The 27,167-nt window shown below is 37.2% G+C and overlaps 1 protein-coding gene across 2 annotated transcripts in view; it reads right to left on the reverse strand.

Annotated features, from left to right (window-relative positions):
• EGFLAM (EGF like, fibronectin type III and laminin G domains) overlaps positions 1–27,167 on the reverse strand; it is a 97,531-nt gene that overhangs the window by 41,702 nt on the left and 28,662 nt on the right. For both annotated transcript variants that reach the window (XM_083351025.1, XM_083351026.1), the window contains exons 2-6: positions 20,403–20,512; positions 16,073–16,156; positions 11,537–11,563; positions 2,913–3,030; positions 2,185–2,320 (exon numbers count right to left, since the gene is read on the reverse strand). In XM_083351025.1, coding sequence (XP_083207151.1) covers positions 2,185–2,320; positions 2,913–3,030; positions 11,537–11,563; positions 16,073–16,156; positions 20,403–20,512 — 475 coding nt within the window. The remainder of the gene's footprint in view (positions 1–2,184; positions 2,321–2,912; positions 3,031–11,536; positions 11,564–16,072; positions 16,157–20,402; positions 20,513–27,167) is intronic.

A 27,167-nucleotide genomic window follows, 5' to 3' on the forward strand; every position in this document is an offset into this window, starting at 1 on the left:
TGAGCAAGAAGGGCGTACTCTGAAATAAAAAAAGAGAGCAATTTGGAACTGTTTGTTTCAGCTTTGTCCAGTTCTATGAACTTGAGAAACCAATTTTTCCAGCTACAGGAGACAACAAAAAAGCTTTTTTTTTAAAAATAAAAATAAAACCTAAATCTCTGTAAAACAGACTAAGAAAAAGTGACTCAACTGTAAAATATTGTCTTCTTTTTCTTAAAGGAATTTCTCCTAACAAATTCCCTTGATCCACTAAGGGCCACTTAGTTATTTGACTACTCCGTTTTTCATGTGGATCCAAACCCCAAGGGACTCCTCTGTTTCTTGTAATTAAGAATGTCTGTTCCCCTTTCTTTAAACTTTCTGAATAGTTCTCTTCATTTTATAATAATTGTGATTCATTTACCCTCATTGCTGAAAACCCTCTACTTCTTAAAATGACATCGGGCATATGAAGAATCCTGCCCAGTTTGAAAAGAATAAGCAAATATTTCCAATTCTAAATCCTTGCTTGACTCCCAAGGAACCAGCAATCCTAGAGGATTCCAGTTTGGACAAGTCACCAAACAAGCTACAGAAATTCCCTACTGGCAAGAGTAACCCACAGTGGCAATTGCACAATACTGCTCATTTACAATACTTTGCCATTCATTTGAATTGCTCTGCTACAGCAAAACATGAAAAAGAGAAGGACAACATATGCAACAATTCTTTACAGGCTTCTTATTTTCCCTCCTCATACTTGATCCTAACAGAGTTACATGGAAAACCTTCCATGGAACTATTGGAAATTCCAGTATGCTCTTGGGCAGGACTGTGCAACTTTCTCTAGTCCAAGGGCCACATGTAGCCTTGAGTGATATGCCAAAGGATAGCAATACACGTATCCCTTGGAGTTCAACTGGTCACTGAGCGACTGTTTGAAATTATGATGGGCCTACCTTGGGGCTACATACAACCTGGATTCGAAGTTCCAATGTTTGGCTCACTTCTGCAGTCACATGATTAAACTTCTGGTGCTTGGCAACATAGCCACATTTATGGCCATTTGACACACCCCATGGTCACATGACCATGATTTACAATGGTTTTGCTAAAAACTGACTCTTCAGGTTTTTAGCAAAACCATCCCCGTAGTGAACCACTGGTTTGCTTAATAATCACAGTGCATAACGATTGCAGTCCAACAAAGGCTCAGAACCATGCATGAAATAAATATATATTTTTAAAAATCAGTCTTTTTGGCTTCCAAATCATACTGTCTTCTTGTGTCATGGGAAAAGGCAAGTTTCAGAATAGATTACATGAACAAAAAACTGAAAACCACTCAGCTAAATTCACCTGCACAATATACAGCCATCTGAAGAGCATAGAACTGAAGAAGACCACATAACCACACCAACTTTCCCCACCAAACAAAATGAAACAACCTCTGAATTAGACTAGGAATGAGTCACTAACATTTTTGTTTAATAAATCTAATAAACACATTTAATAAAAAAAATTGGATGAAACCAGGCATTCTTAATTTTAAAAAATCTGCCTACATTTTAAAAATTTATTTGCCAATAAAGGAATGGGACTGAATGGCTGAGACTGGTATTAAAACAGGACTTCCTACAATGATCAGAAAATTGAAATTTGCTCAAGACAAAAGATCTCATCCACCACTGTTACAGAGAACGCTCCATCAGTGGAACAAGCCAATATAAACATAAAATACAGGTATGAGTTTACATGGGAATTTTCTATATACCTAACTGATATCTCCTTAAGTGGAGTCTACCAGTTGGGATGCCAACAAATTTAAATAAATAAATAAAATGGAAGAGAAAAAAAATGCTATAGTAATAGCCAGGAGATAGTTCAGAGATGAGTTAGGATTAAATAGAATATTACATTAAATTTCCATATTGCATTGTAACATGTGGAGCTTCGGAGACCTCTGCATGAGCTACTGTGGAGATCCAGAATCTGTATGTATGTATCATAAACAACAAAGAAAAAGCAGGACTGACTCGGTCCAAAACCCAAAAGGAACTCTGAAGTTGTGCTGAATCAAAGCCATTTAAACTAATAAATAAATAAGAACCAGTTTCACTTACATTAATGACATCAGACTGAAACAAATATAAACCCACATATATGGAAAAAGTGCTTACATGCTAATACCATAGTCAAGATTACCTGATAAATTCCACTGTGTAGTACTCAATTGGAGAACTTCCTTCACTTGGCCCTGGTTTCCATGATAAAGCAACCTCTGAGTCTGAAACAACAATGACTTGAGGCTGACTAGGTGGAGCTGGAGGCATACATTTATCTAAAAGGGGGAAAAAGCAATTATATACATTGTTGGACACTTTGGAAAACTCAGAAATACTTGTAGGAGCAAAACCTTTCATAAAACTGTAATGTTAAAGAAAATCAAACACTGGACTTTCTTCTCATCCTTGCTTCAATTTCAGGAAAGTTGCTGCTATTCAATATAGAAAATACCACCATTTTTTCCCCTTCATAGGGGGAAATACTTAAAAGATGGAAGTATTGCTCTGAATGAATAAATATAATTATGGCCCAGAAGAAGCCTATGATTTAAAATAAGCTAATTTCCAAATGCCTTTGTGTAGACTTTTGAAAAGAACCACACTGGCAGCTAGAAAGCATACTAAGTCATATCATACTAAATTTATTTGACACCTTAATAATCCTCGTCATTCTTTTCGCAATTACAATTGCATCCTGTCTCCTGATCAGAGGCTCCTTTGAAATTGCCATAACTCTCTCATTCCTGTTTCTGCACTGTACTGAAACCTTCCTGACGTCACATGTACCTTTCTGAAATACCTTTACATTGTCTACAGTGAATTCTGTCTCAATCAGCACACTTAATAGAAAGCTATTCAAATATTTACCTTGTGATAGAGTTGTCACATTTCTAGGCATGCTGGCTTTGCCTCTTCCTGCCCAGCCATAAGCTCCTATGCTGACACTATGGAGAGTCCCTGGCTTCAGATCTCCAATAACAACTTCCTGCTTGGCATAAAAATACAGAAAGGGGATGAAGAGCTTCTTTTTTTAATGAAAAGCTAAAATTAAATTTTAGCTAATCATAACAATTTATAAACAATGTTAGACCACACTAAGATGTTCACTACACTAAACTAGATCTTCACAAGGAATGGAATAAGGAACTGAAGTGTCTATCACACAACTGTCAATGGAATTCCATTTAGTGTCTATAAAATGGTGCAGCATTAGAGTGTATCAGGCAACACCTTACCAGAATTGAATCATTAGGTCTGGATATCTAGAAAAGTTTCTGTTGAGAATCTCTTCTTGTCACAAGACCAATGAGCCAGTAAACAAGCTGTCAAGGTTCTGACTGATTAACCCAACCAAGCAAACTCCATCGAGACAATCCAATCTCTTAATGAAAAACTTTATTGAGTACATCATTTTGGCACAGTTTAAAGCAAAATCAACTCTGGTTATTGTCTGCAGAAACCACTATAATTCAAGTATAGAATTCTCCCTCCCCTTATTACTGCAGGTAACATGGTCCAATCAAGTGTCAAAATATTGTTATGAGAAAGTGTCTCTCTGTGTTTGAAAACATCTGCTGAAACGTCCTTGGTTCACATGAGCTGACTTCTTGTTGTCTGGAGTCTGTATTCTATTTTCCCCTCTCCTTCCCCCTATGCATTGGCAAGCTGAGAAGCAATAGTGGCAGCAACATCATACATATGCTTTGAGCTTGACACAAGCCTTCTCAGTGATGGCTGAGGACACTCTAAGAGTGAGATGGATGGTACCTAAATTTAATGGATGGATGGATGGATCTTCTCATTTAAAAGTATAGAGGGCCACAATCTTGCCTACACTTTGCAATCAAGTTTAATTTATTCAAACATGTCTTCCTCCCTTAATTGCTTTTGGCATCCTGATAGAGGTAATTGAATTTAAGATTTATTTTTCTTCATATTGTTTGTCTTGTCTTGTTGCCTCCACATCCAGAGTTAGTCAAGATTGGAGCAATCCGAAGATTAAAATATGATCATCAGTATAAAGGTAAAGGTTTCCCCTATCCAGTCATATATGATTCTAGGAGTCAGTGCTTAATCTAGGGAGCCAGCATTGTCTGAAGACATTTCCATGGTCATGTGGCCAGCATGACTATACACTGAGGCACATGAAATGCTGTTACCTTCTCACTGAAGTGGTACCTGTTTATCTACTCACATTTGCATGCTTTCGAACTACTAGGTTACTTGCTGGGGCAAGTAACAAGAATTCAACCCATTGTGTAGCATTTGGTTCTCAAACCCCAGCTGTCAGCTTTCCAGCTGATAAGCTCAATGTCTTTAACTACTGAGCCATCACACCTAATTATCAATATAATTAAATAAATAAGTAAAATATATTTCTATAGATCTAAAATTACAACTAGTTGACCAAAATATTATTGCATATCTGTTGAAATGCCTTATAAGGAGGAAATTACCAGGTTGAAATAAACTGCTGAAGGGGGAATGTCCAAAATTCAATTCTGATTCATATGTCTAGAAGTATGATATACTATCTCCCTTCTGAACAGAAGTTATTTTATATATTAATTTTGTTCTAGAAAGGTTCATAGAATTTGTAGTTGATCAGATTCTTTTGAATTATATACTAATTATTTGGAAATTAATTGGAGGACAACAGAATGAGTGACTGTAATGCTTGGCTCATATTCAATCAACCGTCTGAAAGGTCCTCCTTTATGGAAAAAAAACCACATAAAAATTGATTAGAGATTGGGGGGAAAAATCCCTAACCTAATTATTGAGGGATAAATAGGTTCTAAACTAGAAACAATTCCATTGTTAAAATTCTTGTAATTCTATCCTTTCATCTCACTTCTATTTTGCTAACGAAGATTCTGAGAATTTTGCTTGGGAGAATTACTTTCAATGAATTGGTTGCCAAGAGACTAACAGATACTGTGTATGACTGCAAACAAACAACTAGAGCAAACAAAGCAACAATGCAATGGTCTGAGGAGCATCACTTTTTCTATATATGAAAAATATTTTATCACTGAATATCACAGTTGGAAGAACAACTCAGAAGCCTGGGGTGCATATACTGTACTTCTGAGTTCCCTTTTCATCATTATTGTTAAGTAAATACTGTAAACCTAAATATGAATAATTTATGACAAGACATGAATATATCTGAAATTACTTTTAACTAGCATGAGAGGGATATGCTGTGTGGGTTTATTATTTTACTCAACTGGCAAACTGAAGAAAATAGAGAAGAAATATTGTTTTAAGCTTATTAGAAGTACCTGTTTTGCTCTGCTGTGTATTAGTCAGAATGCATCTAAAATATTGTTTTAGTTCTGGCCTCTGCATTTTAAGAAATAAATAAACTTTCACAGAAAGGAAAAAGTAAACAAGTCCTATGAAAAGCAAATGAAAAAGACGGGCATATTTCAGAGAAAAGAAGATATGGATGACAGTAGTTTTCAAAATTCGCTGGTACTTCTGTATAAAATACAGAGCAGACAGTTCCATGTTGCCCAAAAGGTTAAAAAAAAAGTAATGTTATTAATTTAGACTTACAGGCAGTGCTCATTTAATGACCATAGATGGGACTGGCAACTCCATCACTAAGTGATATGGTGATTAAGCAAGAGATCGTATGACTGTGATGGACTTATGACTTCATTTCCACCATGGTTGTTAAGCAAATCATTCACAGGCATTAAGCAAGATATCACATGGCTGCAACTTGCTATTTCACTGTTGACTTCTCCACTGACTCTACTTGGCAGAAGCTGGCTGTGAAGTGCACAAATGGCAATTGTGTGACTGCAGGACAATGTGCTGGTTATAAATACCCACTACATAGTTTGGAAGCCCCCCAAATCTCAGTTATGTGACAATCACTAAATGCAAGGACTGGTTGTGAAGTTATTTTTTTCAGCCTAGGGAATCGACAAATAAGAGATAGCATAACCCACAGCTGAATAGTGAATGGGGCAATCTGCTCAGAATGGATCCTTCCTAGTTTCTCAAGCTGTAATGGAGATGGGGATGGGGGTAGGATTGAAATTTCAGACTTTCAATATTCTATCAATGTATCTCTCTAACAAAGTAGAATTACTGTGTCTTATCTGGTCATGTGTCCTGTCTGGTTTACCTGGTAAAGCTGACATCAACCTTGCAAGTCTGAATGTAGAATTCTCCTGCCATCTCCTTTACAGCTCAAGAAGCTAGACAGGGTTTCTCCTGAGCCTCTTGCTCTGCCTGCTATTCATCTGCAGACTATGCTGTCCCTTCCCCTGATTTTTACCCTTCTACTGATACAACTCAAAATTTGTATCTTTAGGAACCACGTTAACTCCTATAGCTTTTTGCTAGCAAACAACTACCATTCCATGATTTCTTTTTCACAAATACCATGGATTCACTGTCCTACATCTAGGCCTTATACTTCTATGTCCTAAGTTCAAAACTTTACATTTATCTTTATTCAGTTGTCTTCTCAGCCCACTTCTCCCACTATAATATCTCCCACAAAAATTTTTAATTTTATTTCTGCCTTCTAGGTTATTAACTCTCCTATCAAATGTTGTGTCTCTGCCAATCTCATAAAGAAAAATAAACATTCTATCCATGTCCTCCTCCTCCAAGTAATAAATAAAAAAGTTGAAGAACGCAGGGTCAAAGATTGAAAATTGTGGCAAATCATTCTTCTTCTAGTTTAATGAGGACACATCATTTCATTAATCTATCAAGATTATTTTGAATTTTGTTTCTCTTTTCTAGAGCACTAACTAGCCTGTTCTAAAATAATATGTGCGGACATTTCAGTTACGACAGCTCCTTCTACAAACCTTTTTTCCCTTAATCTTCTTCCCCTCCCTTCCCCTTTACAAATATTTATAATCTTAGTCATAGTACATGGAAAATTATACAAAATTTAGAACAACTTGAAATAGAATTTCCAGGTGCAGAAAGCTGGTGAATTGTCTGCCAAATCTCATTGTGCTGGTCTTTTTTTTCCTCCCCATTAACTCCCTTGACAAAATCATATGAATACAGACCTAGCCACTGCTTTTTTATTTATGCTTCCAAGACAAATAATAGCAAAAAAAATAAATAAAAGACAGTTGTCTTTCTTCACTAAGACCAGGATTTGCACTCCCAAGTTCAAGTTTGCTATTCCACATGCTATTGCTGGAGTACCACTCACTTTAAAATAATATGATCTCTCATGAAGGGAAAAACAGAAAAACAACAAACATTTTGTCCTGCTAGGCATTCACCAGAGATAGAGGTAGCTGTGAGACATAAGTGTTGCTCACAGGATTATAAGGGATGAAGAATGAGGGGAAAGCTGCCACATTCTCACACATGACCTCTACTCCCTTATGTATACACCTTTTTATATGAATTATACCCTGCCAGACTCTTAGGTCTTGCAACAAGTTAAACTAAAACTTTATGTTTTTTGGCCATACAGCCCCACACAGACAAAACTGGAAAAGAATGTTTCTTAATGGCTTTGAATGCAATAAAATAAAATAAAATCTACCAGTGTTGCTTTCCCTGTAGATGTTATTGAATAACGAATGCAATATTAATATCTTGGTTAGAGTTCAGATTAGTTTTTCTCAGCAACGGTGCATTTCGTATCAAAGGCTCATATGACATAAATGGTTTAGTCTAATCATTTCTCTTCACAGGTTCTTTGGTTCAAAAATTAAATGTTTACAAGGAAACCGGGAAAGCTCTGTATGAAAGACATGACAAACTCTGAAGTTTCAATCAGTCATAAAATATACTTTTCCTTACTGAATAAAGAATCACTGATATGTTTTTCCCCATAATTTTGCTTATGAATTTTTATTTAGACTGTTTTCAGATTTATTTTTTTGAACGGTTTTCTAGGCTGGTTTTAAAAAAATATATATTAAACTGCATATATTATTATGATCCCCTTCATGGATTACTGCCTTGTCATGGTGAACGGGGCTTGTGTAATTCAATGAAGCTATGAGCTATGCCGTGCAGGGCCACCCAAGACGGAAAGGTCATAGCAGAGAGTTCTGACAAAACGTGATCCACTGGAGAAGAAAATGGCAAACCACTCCAGTATCTTTGCCATGAAAACCCTATGGACAGTACCAAAAGGCAAAACGATATGACGCTGGAAGATGAGCCCCTCAGGTCGGAAGGCATCCAATATGCTACTGGGGAAGAGAACAGGGCTAGTACTAGTAGCGCCAGAAAGAATGAAGCGACTGGGCCAAAAGGACGCTCAGCTGTGGATGTGTCTGGTGGTGAAAGGAAAGTCTGATGCTGTAAAGATTCTTTCTCCATAGGAACCTGGAATGTAAGATCCATGAATCAAGGAAAGCCAGACGTGGTCAAACAAGAGATGACAAGACTGAACATCGACATCTTAGGTATCAGCAAACTAAAATGGACATGAATGGGTGAATTTAATTCAGATGACCATCATGTATACTATTGCGGGCAAGAATCCCTCAGAAGAAATGGAGTAGCCTTCAAGTCAATAAAAGAGTAGGAAAAGCAATACTGGGATACAATCCTCAAAATGATAGAATGATCTCAGTTCGAATCCAAGGCAAACCATTCAATATCACAGTAGTCCAAGTCTATGCCCCAAACCACCGGTGCTGAAGAGGATGAAATTAACCGGTTCTATGAAGCCCTACAGCACCTTATAGAACTAACACCAAAAATGATGTCCTTATCATCATGGGGGATTGGAATGCTAAAGTAGGAAGCCAAAAGATAACCAGAATAACAGGCAAATTTGGCCTTGGAGTACAAAATGAAGCAGGGCACAGGCTGATAGAATTTTGTCAAGAGAATACAATGGTCATAGCAAACATTCTTTTCCAACAACCCAAGAGACGGCTCTACACATGGACATCACCAGACGGTCAACACAGAAATCAGATTGACTATATGCTCTGCAGCCAAAGATGGAGAAGCTCTATACAGTCAGTAAAAACAAGACCAGGAGCTGACTGTGGCTCAGACCATGAGCTTCTCGTTGCAAAGTTTAGGCTTAAACTGAAGAAAATAGGGAAAAGCACTAGGCCAGTCAGGTATGAATTAAATCATATCCCTGTTGAATATACAGTAGAGGTGACAAATAGATTTAAGGAATTAGATCTGATAGACAGAGTGCCTGAAGAACTATGGACAGAGGTTTGCAACACTGTACAACAGGTAGCAACCAAAACCATCCCAAAGAAAAAGAAATGCAAGAAAGCAAAATGGCTGTCTGAGGAAGCTTTGCAAATAGCTGAGGAAAGGCGCGAAGCAAAAGGCAAAGGAGAAAAAGAAAGATATGCCCAATTGAATGCAGAATTCCAGAGAATAGCTAGAAGAGATAAGAATGCCTTCTTAAATGAACAGTGCAAAGAAATAGAAGAAAACAATAGAATAGGGAGGACCAGAGATCTTTTCAAAAAAATTAGAGAGATGAAGGGAACGTTTCATGCAAAAATGGGCATGATAAAAGACCAAAATGGCAGGGACCTAACAGAGGCAGAAGAGATTAAGAAGAGGTGGCAAAATTACACAGAAGAACTATAAAAGAATGAGCTTCATGTCCCTGATAATCACAATGAGGTGGTCACTGACCTCGAGCCAGACATCCTAGAATGAAGTGAAGTGGGCCTTAGAAAAGCTGAGCAACAACAAAGCTAGTGGAGGTGACAGTATTCCAGATGAGTTATTCAAAATCTTAAAAGACGATGCAGTAAAACTGCTACACTCAATTTGCCAGCAAATTTGGAAAACTCAACAGTGTCCACAGGATTGGAAAAGATCAGTTTACATTCCAATTCCAAAGAAAGGCAGTGCCAAAGAATGTTCAAACTATCGCACCATTGCACTCATTTCTCATGCTAGTAAAGTTATGCTTAAAATCCTACAAGGTAGACTCCAGCAGTATGTGGATCGAGAACTACCAGAAGTACAGGCAGGATTTCGAAGAGGCAGAGGAACTAGAGATCAAATTGCCAACATACGCTGGATCATGGAGAAAGCTAGAGAGTTCCAGAAAAACATCGACTTCTGCTTCATTTACTATGCTAAAGCCTTTAATTGTGTGGATCATAACAAACTCTGTCAAGTTCTTAAAGAGATGGGCATACCAGACCATCTTATTTGTCTCTTGAGATATCTGGGCCAAGAAGCAACAGTGAGAACTGGACACGGAACCACTGATTGGTTCAAAATTGGGAAAGGAGTCCGGCAAGGCTGTATACTGTCGCCCTGCCTATTTTTTCCCCATCCCATTTATATCCCGCCCTTCTCTGACGACTCAGGGCGGCTTACAAATCAATGTGCTTAGCAATAGCTTTCATATTTAACTTATATGCAGAGCGCAACATGAGATTAGGATTAACAGACAGAAGTCAGACATAGTTTCTTTGCCCCATCACTACATATGCAGTTCCTGTATGGATGAAATAGTTGTGTGTCTTCATTATAATTCATTCATAGTTCTCTTCATTGGAAGAGGAGAACAATGAGTCAAAAAAAAAAAAACCTGAAGGAGATGGTATCACCTTTTCACACTAGCTAATTTTATTGAAAGATATCAACTTATTTAAGCTTAGTGCATCTGATGAAGGAAGCTACAGCTCACAAAAGCTGCTGCATTTTAAAAATGTTGTTAGTCAGGAAATTTGCTACTCCTTCTTGCTGTTGCTTTATCTCTAAATGGCTGAAAATTGTTGTTTTGCTGCTAAATTCTGGTGTGTCAGCTTGGGGATATATTCTGTAAATGATCTCTTCCAACTGACAATTTCTTTTGCAGTTTTGGGTAAATATCTTTTCTAACCTTCAAATCATAAGGGCATGAACAAAAAATAAAAAATGTTGAGAGATACCAGATATTGAATCTGAAGCCTTCAATGCATACATGTAACACTTTCTTCCTGATCTATTAAAAACTGTACGAATTGATAACCTGTTTTGTAAAAATAAAAATCTGGGAACATCACAAGTCTGTTTTAAATGAACTGGACTGTGACTGGATGTGTCACAAGTGAAGCTAAATATAGCAATAAAAGAAGATTGAAAATCTCTGCAATGAACAACAAATTCAGTACAATTTGATCATCAGTTATTGATTTTATCACTAATATTTTAATACTGACTATCCGTGCCCATACAAGTTTCACTTTTAATGAAATACTGAACATAATTGTTTAAGTTGTGTTTCTCTACGATCTCCCAATCAGTATACCATAGAAACCTTTATTTTGTTGTGATTTTATCTCAAGTTAAGTTACTTTTCATCTCTGCATCATCATCTAGTTTTGTGACTAAAACCAAGCATATCCATTCCTTGTTACCCATCCAAAGTTTGGTATTTGGCAACCAAATCCTCACAAAAATTAATTTACATTTAAATAAACAAACTTTGTTTACATTTAAATAAACATTGTTTACATTTATACAAACAAAACACATACATGAACTGTAGTACTTACAAAAATTGCTTGCCCATCCATCTGACCCTAGTGGGGAAAAAAGATTCTTGAGAAACAGGATGATGAAAAACATGCTGATTTAATAATGAAGTTAAGAGCTACTTTGTTTATTCAAATTATAAGCCATCTTAGTGCCAACATTCCCTTTATGATGCACTCAAATGAATGAAACCAAAATATATTAGGCAGATGACTTAAACATCCACTAGATTTTACACTAGGATGTACACCATTAATTTTCATTAGACAATCGTAAATATATCCTTTCAAAAGAAAACACACAAGCCCATTTATGCCATTTAAAGCCCTATAAAATCCACACAGAACAATTATGTGAAGATCAAATGGAAGAAACAACTATGAGGCAGTTTAGTGATAAGATTCAAACCCTTCTGTTTATCTAATCATAATTGATTAGTTTATTAGCAGGCACTCAACATGATGTCTGTCAAGATTTAAGGAGATGAAAAAAATAAGCTTTTCTTCAAGCCAAGCTTGATTCCAGGTGACTTCACAAATACATCCATTAGTTTGCAATAGTGGTGAATATCTGTAGCTCTGGTGTAGGATGACGGTGATGGTTTGTTCTCCGAGTTTGTGGGTTGGTTTCTGAACATTTCGTTATCAGGCTAAGTAACATCTTCCGCAGAATTTAGGGGATAACAGTGTGTTTTTTCTGTTTATAAGGGCTTTGGGTGTGGGTGTGTCAAGTGAGGCTCTTGTGATGGGTCAGGTATGAGTCATCAGTGAGTCTTATGATAGGTCTTGTCATTGGGATGTCACAAGACCCATCACAACACCTTCACTCAACACACCCACACCTGAAGCCCTTATAAACAGAAAAACACTGATGCTAACATCCCCTAAACGCCACTGAAGATGTTACCTAGCCTGGTAATGAAAACTTTTGGAAACCAACCCACAAGCTCAGAAAACGAACCTTTATACATACATACACACACACACACACACACACACACACACACACACACACCAAATCTATTAGTTTTCTTGCAACCATGAAAGATGCTTTTTCATGTCTCACCTATAGGTCTGGTGGATCTCCCATCCAAATGTTAAGACGCTTCTTAGATCCACCAAGATCAACTATAGACAAACAGCAGTAGAAACCTCATCACAATCCCAGTTGTCCTATTTAAAACTGCTCCCCATAAAAAATGGAGTAGCAGCCACTTGATCATTAAGATCAAAGGGGCTAAGGCCTATATCCCAGCTGCATGTCAGTCTCCTGGAGACTACTGTTTTTCCACAGATATAAGTAGAACAACTAATTATTGATAATACTTCATCCAATACTTTGGAGCAGCAACCAACCATTGAATAGAGGGTGCCATTCTTCTATAAAAGCAGCTTATACCATAACAAATTTTACATTTAACTCTATCCTATTAAAGTTTCATATTCAGATTTTTACATAGTAACCCTCTTTGATGCACCTATGCAGCTGCTAACTAGAAAGGAATCATTAACATATCACTGGTAGCACAGTGGTTAGAAGGCAGTACTGCAGGCTACTTCTGCTGACTGCCAGCTGATAGCAGTTTGGCAGTTCGAGTCTCACCGGGCTCAAGGTTGACACAGCCTTCCATCCTTCTGAGGTCAGTAAAATGAGGACCCAGATTGTAACTTCAAAAACAGGTCATAAATAGCTCTGAGAAGGTCTGCTGTAACTTCAAATGGTTGTTAAGTGATTGATCCTTAAGTGAAGATTACCTATAACCCCCTTTTCTGTTTTCACAGAGCATGTGGTATTATTCCATCTTTCTCAATCTTTTCCTTTCCTTTCCTTTCCTTTCCTTTCCTTTCCTTTCCTTTCCTTTCCTTTTTTTTTTTTTTTTTGCAAACCTAAATCTGAGCCGGAGAACATTGAAGATGAGAATGAAGCAAATACCTTTTCCTTCTGGTTTGAGGAGAACAGAACAGAGCACCCACACAAAGTAGAAAAAACAGAACAAAAGAGAGCCCAGAGAGAGAAACTAAAAATTGTGGCTAATACAAACCTAACTGCAAATTCACTTGCAGCCCTTTTCTGAGATTTAAAAACATATCAACCCAAACTATTCTGTTGGAAAAGGAACTCAGAGCCTGCTTTTTAGCACACAGGCCCTCTTCTCTTGTATAAAAATTGCATGTTTGCACTTTAAATAAGATCTTGCACACAGAAGGCCTCTGATGGGTTCCACATGTCACAGCTCACTCTGAATGAAAGATGTCACTGTTAGACGTTTCCCCGCCTGTATCCAAATTTCTCCTTAATTGAAACATCATGCTCAGAGTCAGTATGAAAACAGGCACATGTGTTTTTTGGGCAGACAGCAACATTTCCTGAATTTCCATTTCTCAAATCCAAAAGGGAAGAAACATTTTCTGCCATGATTTCAAAAGTTTGCTGTTTGTTGTGTCAGGTTGGCTTAACAGCTGGATGATACCTAGGGTTGCAACAGGTGCAATCCCAATATAGAAAGAAAGGCCATGATTGGAAATATTCCACCTGCTGAACTTCTCCCTAGGCAGCATTACAGGCACACTGCCAGGAGAAAAAAATAGCAACTCCAACCTTGCATCTGCTGACAACGAGATAGATAAGATTTAGAGAAATACAGAGATTAAATATATTGCTACATTTTAGTTCCAAAGTGATTGAGATAAAATATTCAAGTTTAAGTCCTATTTCTACTTGATATTGCAACTTCCATTTGATATTTCAATGTCAAATCAATTGCAGGCTGACTCTGTTCACTGCCCAGAGTTCGATCCTGACTGGCTCAAGTTTGACTCAGCCTTTTGAGCTCAGTAAAATGAGAACCCAGATTGTTGGGGGCAATTTGCTGACTCTGTGAACCTTAGAATTGGCTGTAAAGTGCTGTGGAGCAGTATATAAGCCTAAGTGCTATTGTTACTGTTATTAACTCAATTCCTCGTAATTTCATGAGCAGGCCCTTGAAGTTTTCTTGGCAACAATATGCTATCAAATCTGGGCTGTAAAAGCATGGGCAAAACTGGACAACAAGCTATGTCTGTCACTTTGTTGTCATCCTGTGGTCACCTAGAGTTGTAGTTTAACTCAGGTAGCCTTTTGGTGGAGGGAGGAGATGTTTGAGTCTGCATTGACTCCGCAGCTATCTGGACTGCAGTTTTCTCACAATATTTTCAGAAATGTTTCCCTTTGCCTTCTTTCTACGTCTGAGAAAGGTCCAAGATCACCTAGCTGGCTTCATGCCTAAAATAGAAGTCACTTTCTCCTTGTTTTTCTAGCCTGTGCCTTAACCGTTAATTAAACTAGTTAGTTCAAGTAGCCATAGCACTAGAGAAATTTGTAATAGCAATAGCACTTAGATTTATATACTGCTTCACAGTGCTTTACAGCCTTTTCTAAGCAGTTTACAGAGTCAGCATATTGCCCCCAACAATCTGGGTCTTTGTTGTCATCTTCTGGGTTTTTCTTGCAATCTCCACGTCATAATCAGAACTGGTGTCCTTGGTTAACTTTGTGAAATCAACCATGGAGCTAGATTCTCTAAAAGGTTTAGGACCGGGCTATATGAAGGACACTTTCCTCTATATCAGCTTGCTAAGAATTGTGTCATTCTATGCCAGGCTTCCTAAACATACGCCACCAGACATAAGTCCCATTATTGCCAAAGCTGATATGAAATCTGGGAGTTGCAGTCTTAACGATAGGATAGCACTTTAAGAAAGAATGGAATAGATTCTGGTACACTTTGGGTGAAAATCCTATATGTTTCAAGGTGACTATGCTGACATAGCACATTGCACCATATTTGTTTGTTTGCTTTCAATAGCCTGGTGTGGTATATAAATATAGTCTGTGCAATTTGTACATCATTCAAAATTTCAGGCAAACCTATCAGAGTTAATTCAGTAAATTATGTGGTTCATAATGGGTAAGCTTATTGTGTAATTTTTGATAGATAGGGCAGAAAATCATATTAGCTTTTAATGAGAAGTTCTTATAAGAATTATGATATATCTGACTGGACTACCAAATCAGGGCTGCAAAATTCCACTTAATCAATAAGTGGAACAAAGATGCCTGAGGTTGTGCTTTGATCATATGGATTTTTGTAGCCCTGATCTGGTGGCCCTAATATATAAGCTGATCCTTATTTTTTATCTCTGCATGTGCTGGATCATGTCAAATGAGAGGTCATTTGTTGGTCTTCTTAGTTATATAAAAAAGAGGTTTCAACACTTCACATGCATAACTGAGAGCTGGTAGGGTAGGGCTTGGAAATGGCCTTCTCAGTAGTAGCCTGCCCAGGATGGACCCCACTCTATTAATGTTTAGGAAAGTAAGGTATTTCCACCAGCTTTTTGCTGAGGAGAACAGCAATGAGATGGAAAATCACAGGGCAGCACATTGAAATTCTGTGCCTTTTTAATCAATTTATATCTTTATTTACATGATTATGGTTGCTGTCTAAAATCCAGAGAATAGACAGTATATGAATGTTTGCATAATAAACATAAAAATAATGCCAGGCTGATACTCACCATACCAAGCATATCCATGATGAGAGGTACATCATGAGACTGTTGTCTAATGGGTTCATCAGCCTTGACCTCAGTATAGAACACCTTGAGCAGAAGTTAAAGCAATAAAAATGCAAATAATTCAATACAATAAGTGTATAAGCATATTATATTTGTTAATAGTACTAATACCCCACCCAAAAAAACCCCACATCCTGCTATGCTGCCCCACTGTGGTCAGGGGATATGGTGGGTGTATGTATGTATCAACCTACTTTTGATAGTTACTGAAATATTTTCAAGAAGTCAATAGGTTTTTATAAAGTTAAAGCCAATATTAAATTTATCACATCACTTAGAATGGCAACCAAAGCCCACAATGATACATTCTGTGTTTGACTCCATCAAAATGGCTGAATGGTAAAGATACAAAACGAATAAAAATAATTAAAATATAACATAACAAGAAAGTTTCGACATCTTTTATTAAGTTGTGAATAACTATCCTTCAAACGCAACAAGTACGGTAAGTTTCTACCCTCAAATAAGTAAATAGTTGTTTCTTTCACTGATATGTACACAAAAGGTTCTGTTAACTGTACAGTTAGCTGCTGTCAAATCATGTCTGACTCCAAGTGACTGCATGGAATAATAGTCCTCACTCATCCTGTCTCATCTCTTGTGATCACCCAAGGATAGCCCTATATCACTTTGTTACTATCCACCAACTTATTGTGCTTCTACCTCCCACACAAGTGGCATGCAGTCAGTTTTTTCTAGTCCATCATCTACTCATGCCACATGCTCAAAGTATGCAAGCTTCTATTTGTTGATCTTTGTTCAAGGAAAGAATAAGTTTTTATTTGTTCCAAGATCAATTGAAAGGATTTTTAAAAACTTTCTAGTTTTATTTTAATAATTAGCTAAATCTTTTTTACTTTTGGCTAATAAAGGGACATCATCTGCATATCTCAAAGGATTAGCACTTCAGTCTCTAAATTTGAGTCCAGCTGTAATTTTGTCTACTCCTACCCTTCTTATAATATATTCACTATATAAATTAAACATATGGGGACTGTATGTATTCTTATCTCACTCCCTTTCTTATTCTGAACCACTTCATTATTTCCAAATTCATTTGTTACAGCAGCTCATTGTAAAGTCCCTCTGAAGAATAATCTGATGCTCTGGCATGCCAATTACCCTTAATGTATTCCATCCTCTGGCATGATCTACAATCAAAGGCCCAGTTGTGGTTAATAAAGAAAAAGGTATATCTCCTTCTTATATTCTCTTGCTCTTTCCATTATTCTTTACGCGACAGGTATAAGATCCTGTGTACTTCGGCCTTTTGTGAATCCTACTAGTTAATTTACCATTTATTTTTCCATGCATCGGACTTTTTTCTTTTTTTAACAACCTTAAAAATGTTACTTGCAAGAAGAATTTTTTCATACCTCGCTTCTTCAGTTTCAGATATTCGCAAATATAATTGAGAAGAGCTAGACGATACAGCCTTGTTCCATATTTGTTAATCAAGAGCTGTTGGCACTTTATCTGCAATTTTAAATAATCCACACCTGGTGCTTCTCTATCAGTGAAATAAATAAATTCCTCTATGAAATAAATTCTGGGGAAAAAATTTCTGCTTTGGATTTATACTATCCAATATATTGTCTCAATGTCTTTGTATACTCTTTCCATGTAAGTTAAGCAAATACCTTTCATAGATGTTTTTAGATCCTTCAAGTCAAATTTTGATGACACTGGTAGTCTTTTTAATGTTACAATTCTAACTGATATATTTGATACCAATAATTCATGGCCTATTCTGATTCTATGTGGTTTACAACAATCCACAAAAACATGTCTAAAGACAAAAGTACCCTTTCTCTCACCAACAGACCAAACCTCCTCCCAGTCCACCCCATCCTAGCCAAGCCAGTGCTTGGGAAAAGAGTCAGGTCTTCACAGCCCTCCTGTCAGGTGCAAAATATGAGGTCCACATGTGAAGATCCAATTAAGCTGATTTGTTGCTAGTCATGCCTATGCACAGGAATATTCACAACTGATGATTAGCAACTGCTAGGAGTTAGCAACAGAATTTAAGGTGACTTGGATTTGATATGCTTCTGGTTATGTAGAAACTCTAGGCTTATCTCTCTTTTATCTCCACCTCCAGGTTCTGCCACTCCTTCCCTTACATCTGTAGAGAGCTAAAAGTGTAGGGATATCACTGATTTCAGGTGGAAGCTATTGCAAGGTGCTTCTCAGCTACTGAGAAGGCATGCCTCTGAGATCTCATCAGGTGGCTTTTAAAGGTGATAACCAGTATCTTGAATTGCACCCTGAAAGCAAGTGGAAGCCAATGCAGCTCACCAGCTCATGCAGCAGTGGAGTTACTCAGGTGAACCATGAGGCATCCAAAACTGTACATGCCACTGCATTCTGAATCAGTTTCAGCTTTCAAGTGCATACATGTCATCTTGCTATTACATTTAGCACCTATTGCAATTTACTATAAATTACCTTGTTGACTTTTACTGTCATATTTGTAGTGGTTGCAGCCCTAGATTAACCATTCAGCAAAATATTATTAAGGCACCAGGGGAAGGGGGGCATTGGATTGTTTTCCCTCCCAGCTATCACACCCTTAACTCTTTTATTGTCACATTGGTCTGTTGTTGGTTGTTGTTTTTTGCAATTGTCCTCATCTGCTGTGTTTCACTTTAATCTGCATTGTTTTAAAAAACTTTATCTTTGTCAAGGTGAATGACTAAAGTTAAAAGTTTGGTTTGAAGATGCTATCAGATACCACATTTGTTTTGCTTCCATGGTATGAGAATTTCATTGTCACTGAGGGGGCACCATTGTTGAGTTGTGCTTAGGGCACCAGTTGGTCTTATCTAGTCTGAGCAGTTACATACTTGTTTGAAGCTGATATCCACTGAAAGCCACCTATTACACTATATACCATCTTCTAATTTATACAATAGAGCAGTCTCCCAAAATTTGCACAAATTCATGTTCATTGCATCAATGACACTGTCTAAACAACTCATCCTTTGCTGTCACTTTCTCCTTTTGCCTTCAGTCTTTCCCAACATCAGTGTCTTTTCCAGTGAGTCCTCTCTTCTGATTAGGTGGCCAAAGTATTTGAGTTTCAGCTTCAGTATCTGTCTTTCCAAAGAACAGTCAGAATTGATTTCCTTTAGGATTGACAGATTTGATCTCCTTGAAGTCTAAGAGACTCTCCAGAGCAGGGGTCTTCAAACTTGGCCCTTTTATGACTTGTGGACTTCTAGAATTTCTCAGCCAGCATGCCTGGCTAAGGAATTCAGGGAGTTGAAGTCCACAAGTCATAAAAGGGCCAAGTTTGAAGACCCCTGCTCCAGAATCTTCTCCAACAGCAATATCTTTTCTGAAGGTGTTTTACACTAAATTGTATACCATTTTTTTCTGAGACCTTCTAAAGCTAAAACAAATGAAAAATAAAGCTTTCTTCAAGTCAATTTCAATACCTGAAGCTTCCATGGACCTGCATATTGTTGTCTTGGCAACAGTATAGAAATGGGTTGTTACTGCTTTCTTTCCAGATATTTTTTCAACTTCCTGTCATCCTTATGGGCTTGGGATTCTTTAATGAATCCCAAGTATTAACTAGGCCGCATCCACTTAATTTCAAAGTTCAGGCAAGGTTATCTAGGGGTTGCCAGCAATCCTCAAAACTGAGTATATTTCCTTCTCTAGTACCAATACAGCAACTCTGATACTAATAGTCACCTTTCTCATATGCCTTTCTTTTAAAATATTCATTTAAACATTTATTCTATGATTTAAAATAACTAGTATGAATCTCAGGTGACAGCACTGAGTAACTTGTTAACTGGTTTTGTACAGATATATATTCTTAAAGAGGGAACACTTTGGGTGAGTGAACCAATGAGCCCTGTGAACAGGTAGACTAGGAAGCAGAATTTGGTTTCATAATTTATCACAAAATCCAGAGGAAAGTATTCATTTTCTTCACAAGGGAAGCACAGCCAGCTTCTTCTGGAAAGAAGAAAAGTTGTTCACCTCTCTTGAGCAAAATTCAACTTAGAACTTTAGATGTCTGGTCTAAAGCAATCTAAGGCATGTACTACTAGGGGTATCTAAGGGGTGGTCAAAAAAATGAAGAAGGTGACCAAAACCATTGGGATTTCAATTGCATGGGTCAAAGCACCATCTTGACTTGTTGAGACACTCCGTCTCTTCCCAGTGGATGCTCCTGACTTTGCCCATCTGATTAAAAGTGCTTTTTAATTACCTACTTATGTCTGGCAAAAAAATAAAATCAACAGATACTTACAGTATACCCTGTGATGGTATCTGCATGCTGCTGAGGCATTCTCCATTGAATACTAAGTGCAGTGCAGTTCAAAGAATCCAGTGTTATGTCCACAGGAGGCCCCAACCTATCTGTTTCAAAAAATGACAAAGTATTAAGACGTTGCAAGAAACAAAAACATTTTCAGTAATAGAAAGTGACTAGAGATGCACACATAGCTTTTGTTTTTTCCTATGAATAACTTCAAAGGATCAAGCATTATAGTGTATTAAAACCACACTATGCTGTTCTATTTTCTTCTTTCTTTTATTTAAAAATAAAGGCATATCCCACCTGGATTGGGACTGCAGTGTATAGGGAAGGAAGCTTAATTGCTCCTCCCCATGTCCTCCTTACCCAAAGATGACCTAACTACAACCTATAAAATGGGAAAAATCGTGAGAACCAGTGAGAAGTGGGATAGGTGTTGACGATAGACAAATGTATATGGTGTCATGGGAAGAAGGTTATGATTTTGAAAAGATTCATGACCAGAGAGAGAAAAATTAAATCTTTCTTTTTCATGCATTGTCATATTAACCCAATTAGAATTGCCATTCTTTTAAGAAAAAGCAATAAAAACTTGAAATATACTTTATTTATTATATTTTTATGTCACCCAGTTCAACTGTTCAAACAACAAAAAGCACAAGAGAAGCAGAATAAAAATTGGGCAACCTACTAAATCCCAGATGTCTGTTTAAACAAGACCGTTTTCACCAGCTTGCAGAAAGCTAGGAGGGAGGGTACCAAACAATCTTCTGGGGGCATGGTCTGTAAAGCATGGAGCCACTACCTTTGAGCTCATGTCCCCTCAATTCTTGTAAAGTATCACTTCCATGAACAGAACAGAAAGACTCCCCCAGGAGAAGACGCTCAGAATGGAGTTCTGGCACCTTTTTTGGATGGAACCTTGTAGGGTAGGCAAGGCGGGTTGTATGACATGTGTGAGTTCCGGCACCTTTTTCTTTTACAAAAAAAGCACTGCCTAGAACCAATCTATGCAATGTCAAATCAGCACTTTGAATGGGGCCCAAAAATTTAATGACCTCATTTGCAGTGACTGGAAAATAGATCAGATCATGTATATAACAAACTTACTTGACCATTAGTTGAAACTCTACTCCCCATTGAAGAAATCAGTGGGACCCAGTGGAAACTAAAAATGGTCTGCTTTCTAAGAAGCTAATTCTTTGGTTGGGATTTATTCTCAAACGAGTCTTCCCTCTCCATGAACATTACAGTATAAGACCACAATGCAAAGCTAAGAGAAACCTGGTTCATTCTGTCAAAACGCTCTTTGGACTGATTTTTAAAGTTCCTCAAAAGGTACATTTATAAAGAAATGGGGAAGTGACAGATGGGTAAGGAATGAGTACAACAATGTTCTACCACTTTATCATTCATCTGTCTCTGTATGTGCACAGAAATGAAATGAGTTGTTCATCCTTGCCATGCCCAAAGTATCAGTATGATAAGGACTATCCCACCGTCCTTGTTTAGGCCTTCTCAACATGTCTTATGAGACAACATAATTGTTCCACGCCATTTCCCTGAAATGTTATCGATTCCACAGAGTTTCCAAGAATTTGCAGCTAGACAGGCCAGCTTTTTCAATAACTGTCAGTGACTGATTTTTTTTAAAGCCCCCAATGTCTACTGACTTACTCCATGCAAAAAACACCAGCACAAATGGCTTTTTAATTCAGAGAGAGAACCTGTTATATGTGAACAGTAACAGAGGTTTGAATTAACATCTTTCACTAAAACTGCCTGGGTTCATTCACTGTACAAAGTTATAATGTGGAGTATTTGGTTCTGGTTCAGTATATGTTGTGAATCTAGCGAATTCTGATTTATTCAGCAGAACATGGATAATCAAGCCCTGGCTTAATGTAATCTATGCATTGCTATTTAGGCAACCATTGGAAGTGTCTTCCAGATAACAATAAAACATAAAGCCACCGTTAAAACCAAATATATTAAAAGCAACATTAAAAAAGCAACTATTAAAATCTTTAACAACAGGAAAAGGACTGTTTTTCAAAAATTGTGTTTTCATAGTTAAGAAAGAGATGAATTCCTCAAATCAATAGGGAGTACATTCCAGAGACCTGGGCCAGCTATCTAGAGGCTGAACTACGAGTGACCACAAGATGGGCTTGCAATAACAATAGGCAAATGATTACTGATGAACTCAGGGATGAGGGTAATTATACAGGTAGAAACATTCTCTCAAATACCCAGAGCATAAACCATGTAAGACATTAAAAGTTAATAACTAATCCTTTGCATTTCTCCCAAAATCAATTGGCAGCCAATAAAGTGCAGTTAGCTTACTGCACATATAATAGGATCAGTCTGAGTTTTTCCCAAACCCAACTTGTCTGATGTGTTTTGCTTCAACTGAAATTTTGGGATGATACAGAAAGTCCCATGCAATAGCCAAGTCTCAAGGTTACAAGTACAGGAACTATGATTAAGACTAATATATTATCTTCTTGGGAGGGACAAACTTGGCTTATCAACTAAAAATAATACGATCCTTCATCCAATCAGTTATCAGTTGCAGAGATATATTTTAGAGGAGCCATGCCATTACTACAAAATCCTACAAAAATAGATTTGGCTGTTTTTGCATACTCCTTGCATTTAGCTCCAGGATCTCCCAAAATTTCACACCATTATTAAAATGCATTGGAGACAAGATGGATCCAAAAGGGATATCACATCATAGCTTCAAAAGACACCAACTGAAATCTACCTGAGCTATAGGAATGGACTACTGCAAAACAATGTCACCTATTCCCAGATTGCTAGTCCCAGAAACCCTCTGAGAGATAGAAACAACAAAGTTACCAAACAAAGACTGGGAAATCTTCATCTTGCATTTTAAACAGTATCATTGCAATTCTATATATGACAACTATAGAGAGATCATGCCTACGGAGGGGAAGCCAGTGTTATGAACTATAGTGAAGGGACAGTTTACCAGGAAGGAAGGAGCCCATTCCAGAAAGAGGGTCAAGACAAGAGGTAGCACAGCCAGAGGCAGATGATGGATAGGAAATGGGGAAGAGAATTAAGAGTAGTAACAGTTTAATCTGACAAGATTCTGTCTATTGTGTGTCAGCAATTAGAGAACTAAACTGCCTGAATTTTTCTATGTCATTTTTGGCCTTAGCCTCACACATCTTACAAATAAACCCCACTGATTTCCATTATGCTGAAAAACATGTGTGCATATATAATATCGAAACCTAATGCTGGATTACAAATTGCTTTAACTATGACTTTTTTTGAATAAATAGCAGTGGCTGTGATTACACATCACATAAATCATAGGTTTTCAAAAGCAGTGGCTGGATTCATACAACATATTAAAACCAAAACCAAACAAATATGCTGGGGGTTTAATACAAAGTGAGAACCCAACTACAAGCTTTTTCATTTAAGGAGATCTTGAACCTTACAAAAGCCTGTTGAGGACATGAGCTACCCTAAGGTACACTATCTCCCCTTCAGGCTTCTCTAACCCACAGTGAACTGAAAATTATCTCTCTGACTCTGACTGTTTTCTGGAAAACATAAGGGGAATGGGAGGCAGCTGGCAGGAAGCTGTTCCTCCAACTGACAGACAAAGGTCAAAAGAAACACACAAACAGATGGGGCTTCCAACTGTGAGGCAGCGGGACTGAAGAAAAACTTGACTACAATGGCCCATGACCTGTTGCCCAATTTCACTACTGCTCCTGTCAAGGGAGCTACCAATACAATGTTTTGACATGTTTAGCAGTAAACATTTATCATAAACATTCAATTAGCTAACACAAAAAACTTTATATATATATATATATATATATATATATATATATATATATATATATATATATATATATATATATATATATATATATATCAAATACTTGTTAACTATAACTATTTAGATTACCTTGCTAGGCCCCAAACATGGGGCAAATCTTTATTTCCTGTTTCAGCCTATCTTGAAGGCCATCGAACAGGCAGTAGTCACACCGGTGACAGCTCATATATTTATGTAAATTACTAACAAAGAATTAAGGGAGACTGATATGCATTTCAAACTTATTAGTTTTCATCAGTCAGCCATACCCTTCTGAGATTCGAACCTGGGCTGATTGCACATTAGGCAGTTGTTTTTACCTCTTGAGCCACAGGATCTCTCTCGCTTTGTTAGCTTTAGAAGCAAGGGGAGATATGTGTCAAATACTTGTTAACATTGGCTAGTTACTCTTGATAACTGCAATGACTCCAATTTCTTGAGACCTCCATAACACAATTGTTTTAGCTAGGGCCCTAAGAGCTGCTGAGATCAAAGGATATATAGAGGAGAGCTCATCAGGGCTAGCTAAAACCTCAATCTATTCATGCTTACTGTTCTGATGGACTCTTAAGGATTTGAAAATCTTTTGTACATCTTTTTTTGGATTTGGGTTAATCCTTACCATCTCACAGGCATGCGATCAGCCAATTAATCCTATACATCAATTACACTTGCAAGAGTAGCTTCTCCAGATGGAGGTTGCCCTTCAGTTTGATTCAGTTGCCCAATGGTAATTATTTAATTATTGCCATGGATGTTCACCTGTTATGTTATAATATTTCATCTTAGGGCACCTGTGTTGCTGAAGCTAATTTATTTTCTTGGTTAATTGCTAGCTATCCTTGCCAAGATCCTCAAAGAAATAATATGGAAAGGAGAAAAAAAACTGGGCAGTATCTGAAAGTTTTTTATACGCTCCACTAGCACAGAATCAATGGAGCTTGTCCTATATTTTCCACCTAGGAGGAAGACTAAAGCTGTTCACATCACCGGTTCAAGGGATTGATTGCTACATTCAGTATTTTATACCTAGTTCAGAGATAGTTTGGTGATCAACAAAACTATTATTTTGTTTTGTAAAACTATTGCTTTACAAAACTAGTTGTTTTTAATCAACTATGACAAATTCATAGGCAAAAAGAAAACAGTTCCTTTTTAAAACAAATTAAGAAAAAGTTAAAACTACAAAAAGAATATATTTTCTTTATATAACCTTAGTGAAGTGGATTCAGAATACAGAATAACAGAGCTGGAAGTGACCTTGGAGGTCTTCTAGTCCAACCCTTACTCAAGCAAGAGACGCTGTACCATTTCAGACAAATGGCTATCCAATCTCTTCTTAAAAACCTCCTGGGATGGAGCACCCACAATTTCTTTTTTTTTAATTGAAAAGTTTTTCAATACATTTTATCTTTAACAAAACAAAACCCCTCCCAACCCACCCACCCCCTTCCCACCCCAGCCCAACCCTCCCTCCCTCCCCTTCCCCCCTCCCCGACTTCCCAGAGCTAAATACAAGGTATAAAAGTAGAAACAATCATAATCTACCATATGCTAACAACAATGAGTTATTAAGTCTATCGCACTTTAACTCCTGTAAGCACCCACAATTTCTTGATTATCATTCCAGATTGTTCTCACTGGCAGGATATTTCTCCTTAATTCTAGGTTGGCTCTTTCTTTGTTAAACTTCCATCCATTTTTTCTTGTGTTGCCTTCAGGTGCTTTGGAGAATAGGTTGACACCACCACCCTCTCTGTGACAGCCCCTCAGTTATCAGACTATCATATCAACCCTAGTCATTCTCTTCATTAAACTAGACATTTCCAGTTCCCCAATTGTTCATCACACCGTTTAGCCTTTAGTCCCCTAATCATCTTTGTTGCTCTTCTTTGTTGCTCTTCTCAGTGATGTCTGAGCAGGGGGTTGGACTAGATGACCTCCAAGGTCCCTTCCATCATCATCATCATCATCATTATATTATTATTATTATTATTATTATTATTATTATTATTATTATTATTATTATTATTAAATGGAAATATTCATAAACATAGAGATTCAATTACATCTCTCAGCAAATCCACCAATCCTGCAGAATGAAAGAAATATATGCTTGTTTGTCTCCTGCCATCATCACAGTGAACAGAAGAGTACAAACAAATAAAAATGTTGCATTCATACTACATTTCCTCCTGAAATTAAGATGACATAGTATTTCCTCAAATTTATACTTTATATCCTGTATGGTAGACTGAGTAAAGCAATTGCAAGTTACTCAGGGAGCTTTGTCTCGACTCTAAATCTAATAAGCTTACTACAAAATTATGTTATTCATTACCAGTGGAATCAGCTGCACAGTATTGGCCTACATGGACTGAATTTTGCATGGATAAGTGCTATTTAGGTAGCCTATTCAAGTGAAGACTGTGAGTGTGAACTTATTTCCCTCTTCAAATTAAGGAACATACATTTTCCCTCAAAGTGTTTTTCCCAGTATAAAATTAAAGGGTCCAGTTCTCCTCCAAATTCAGCATAAAGATTTCTCTAGAAAATCTTCTTACAAAATTTGACCTTTGGGACTATCTCTAACATTTTTATTAGCTATTCCAGCACATTCTTGTTCCCTGGTATATCTTGGAATTAAAGAATCAAGAGCAGAACTTACTGTTAGATTGGAAGAATTTCTATCATTTCTTCCCAGACAAAAAAAGACAAGTGAAAGTGTGACTATCTCTAACATTTTTATTAGCTATTCCAGCACATTCTTGTTCCCTGGTATATCTTGGAATTAAAGAATCAAGAGCAGAACTTACTGTTAGATTGTAAGAATTTCTATCATTTCTTCCCAGACAAAAAAAGACAAGTGAAAGATGTGTATTTTC

Source organism: Vipera ursinii, assembly GCF_947247035.1.
Source record: "Vipera ursinii genome assembly, chromosome: 2".
Classification (NCBI taxonomy): Eukaryota; Metazoa; Chordata; class Lepidosauria; order Squamata; family Viperidae; genus Vipera; species Vipera ursinii.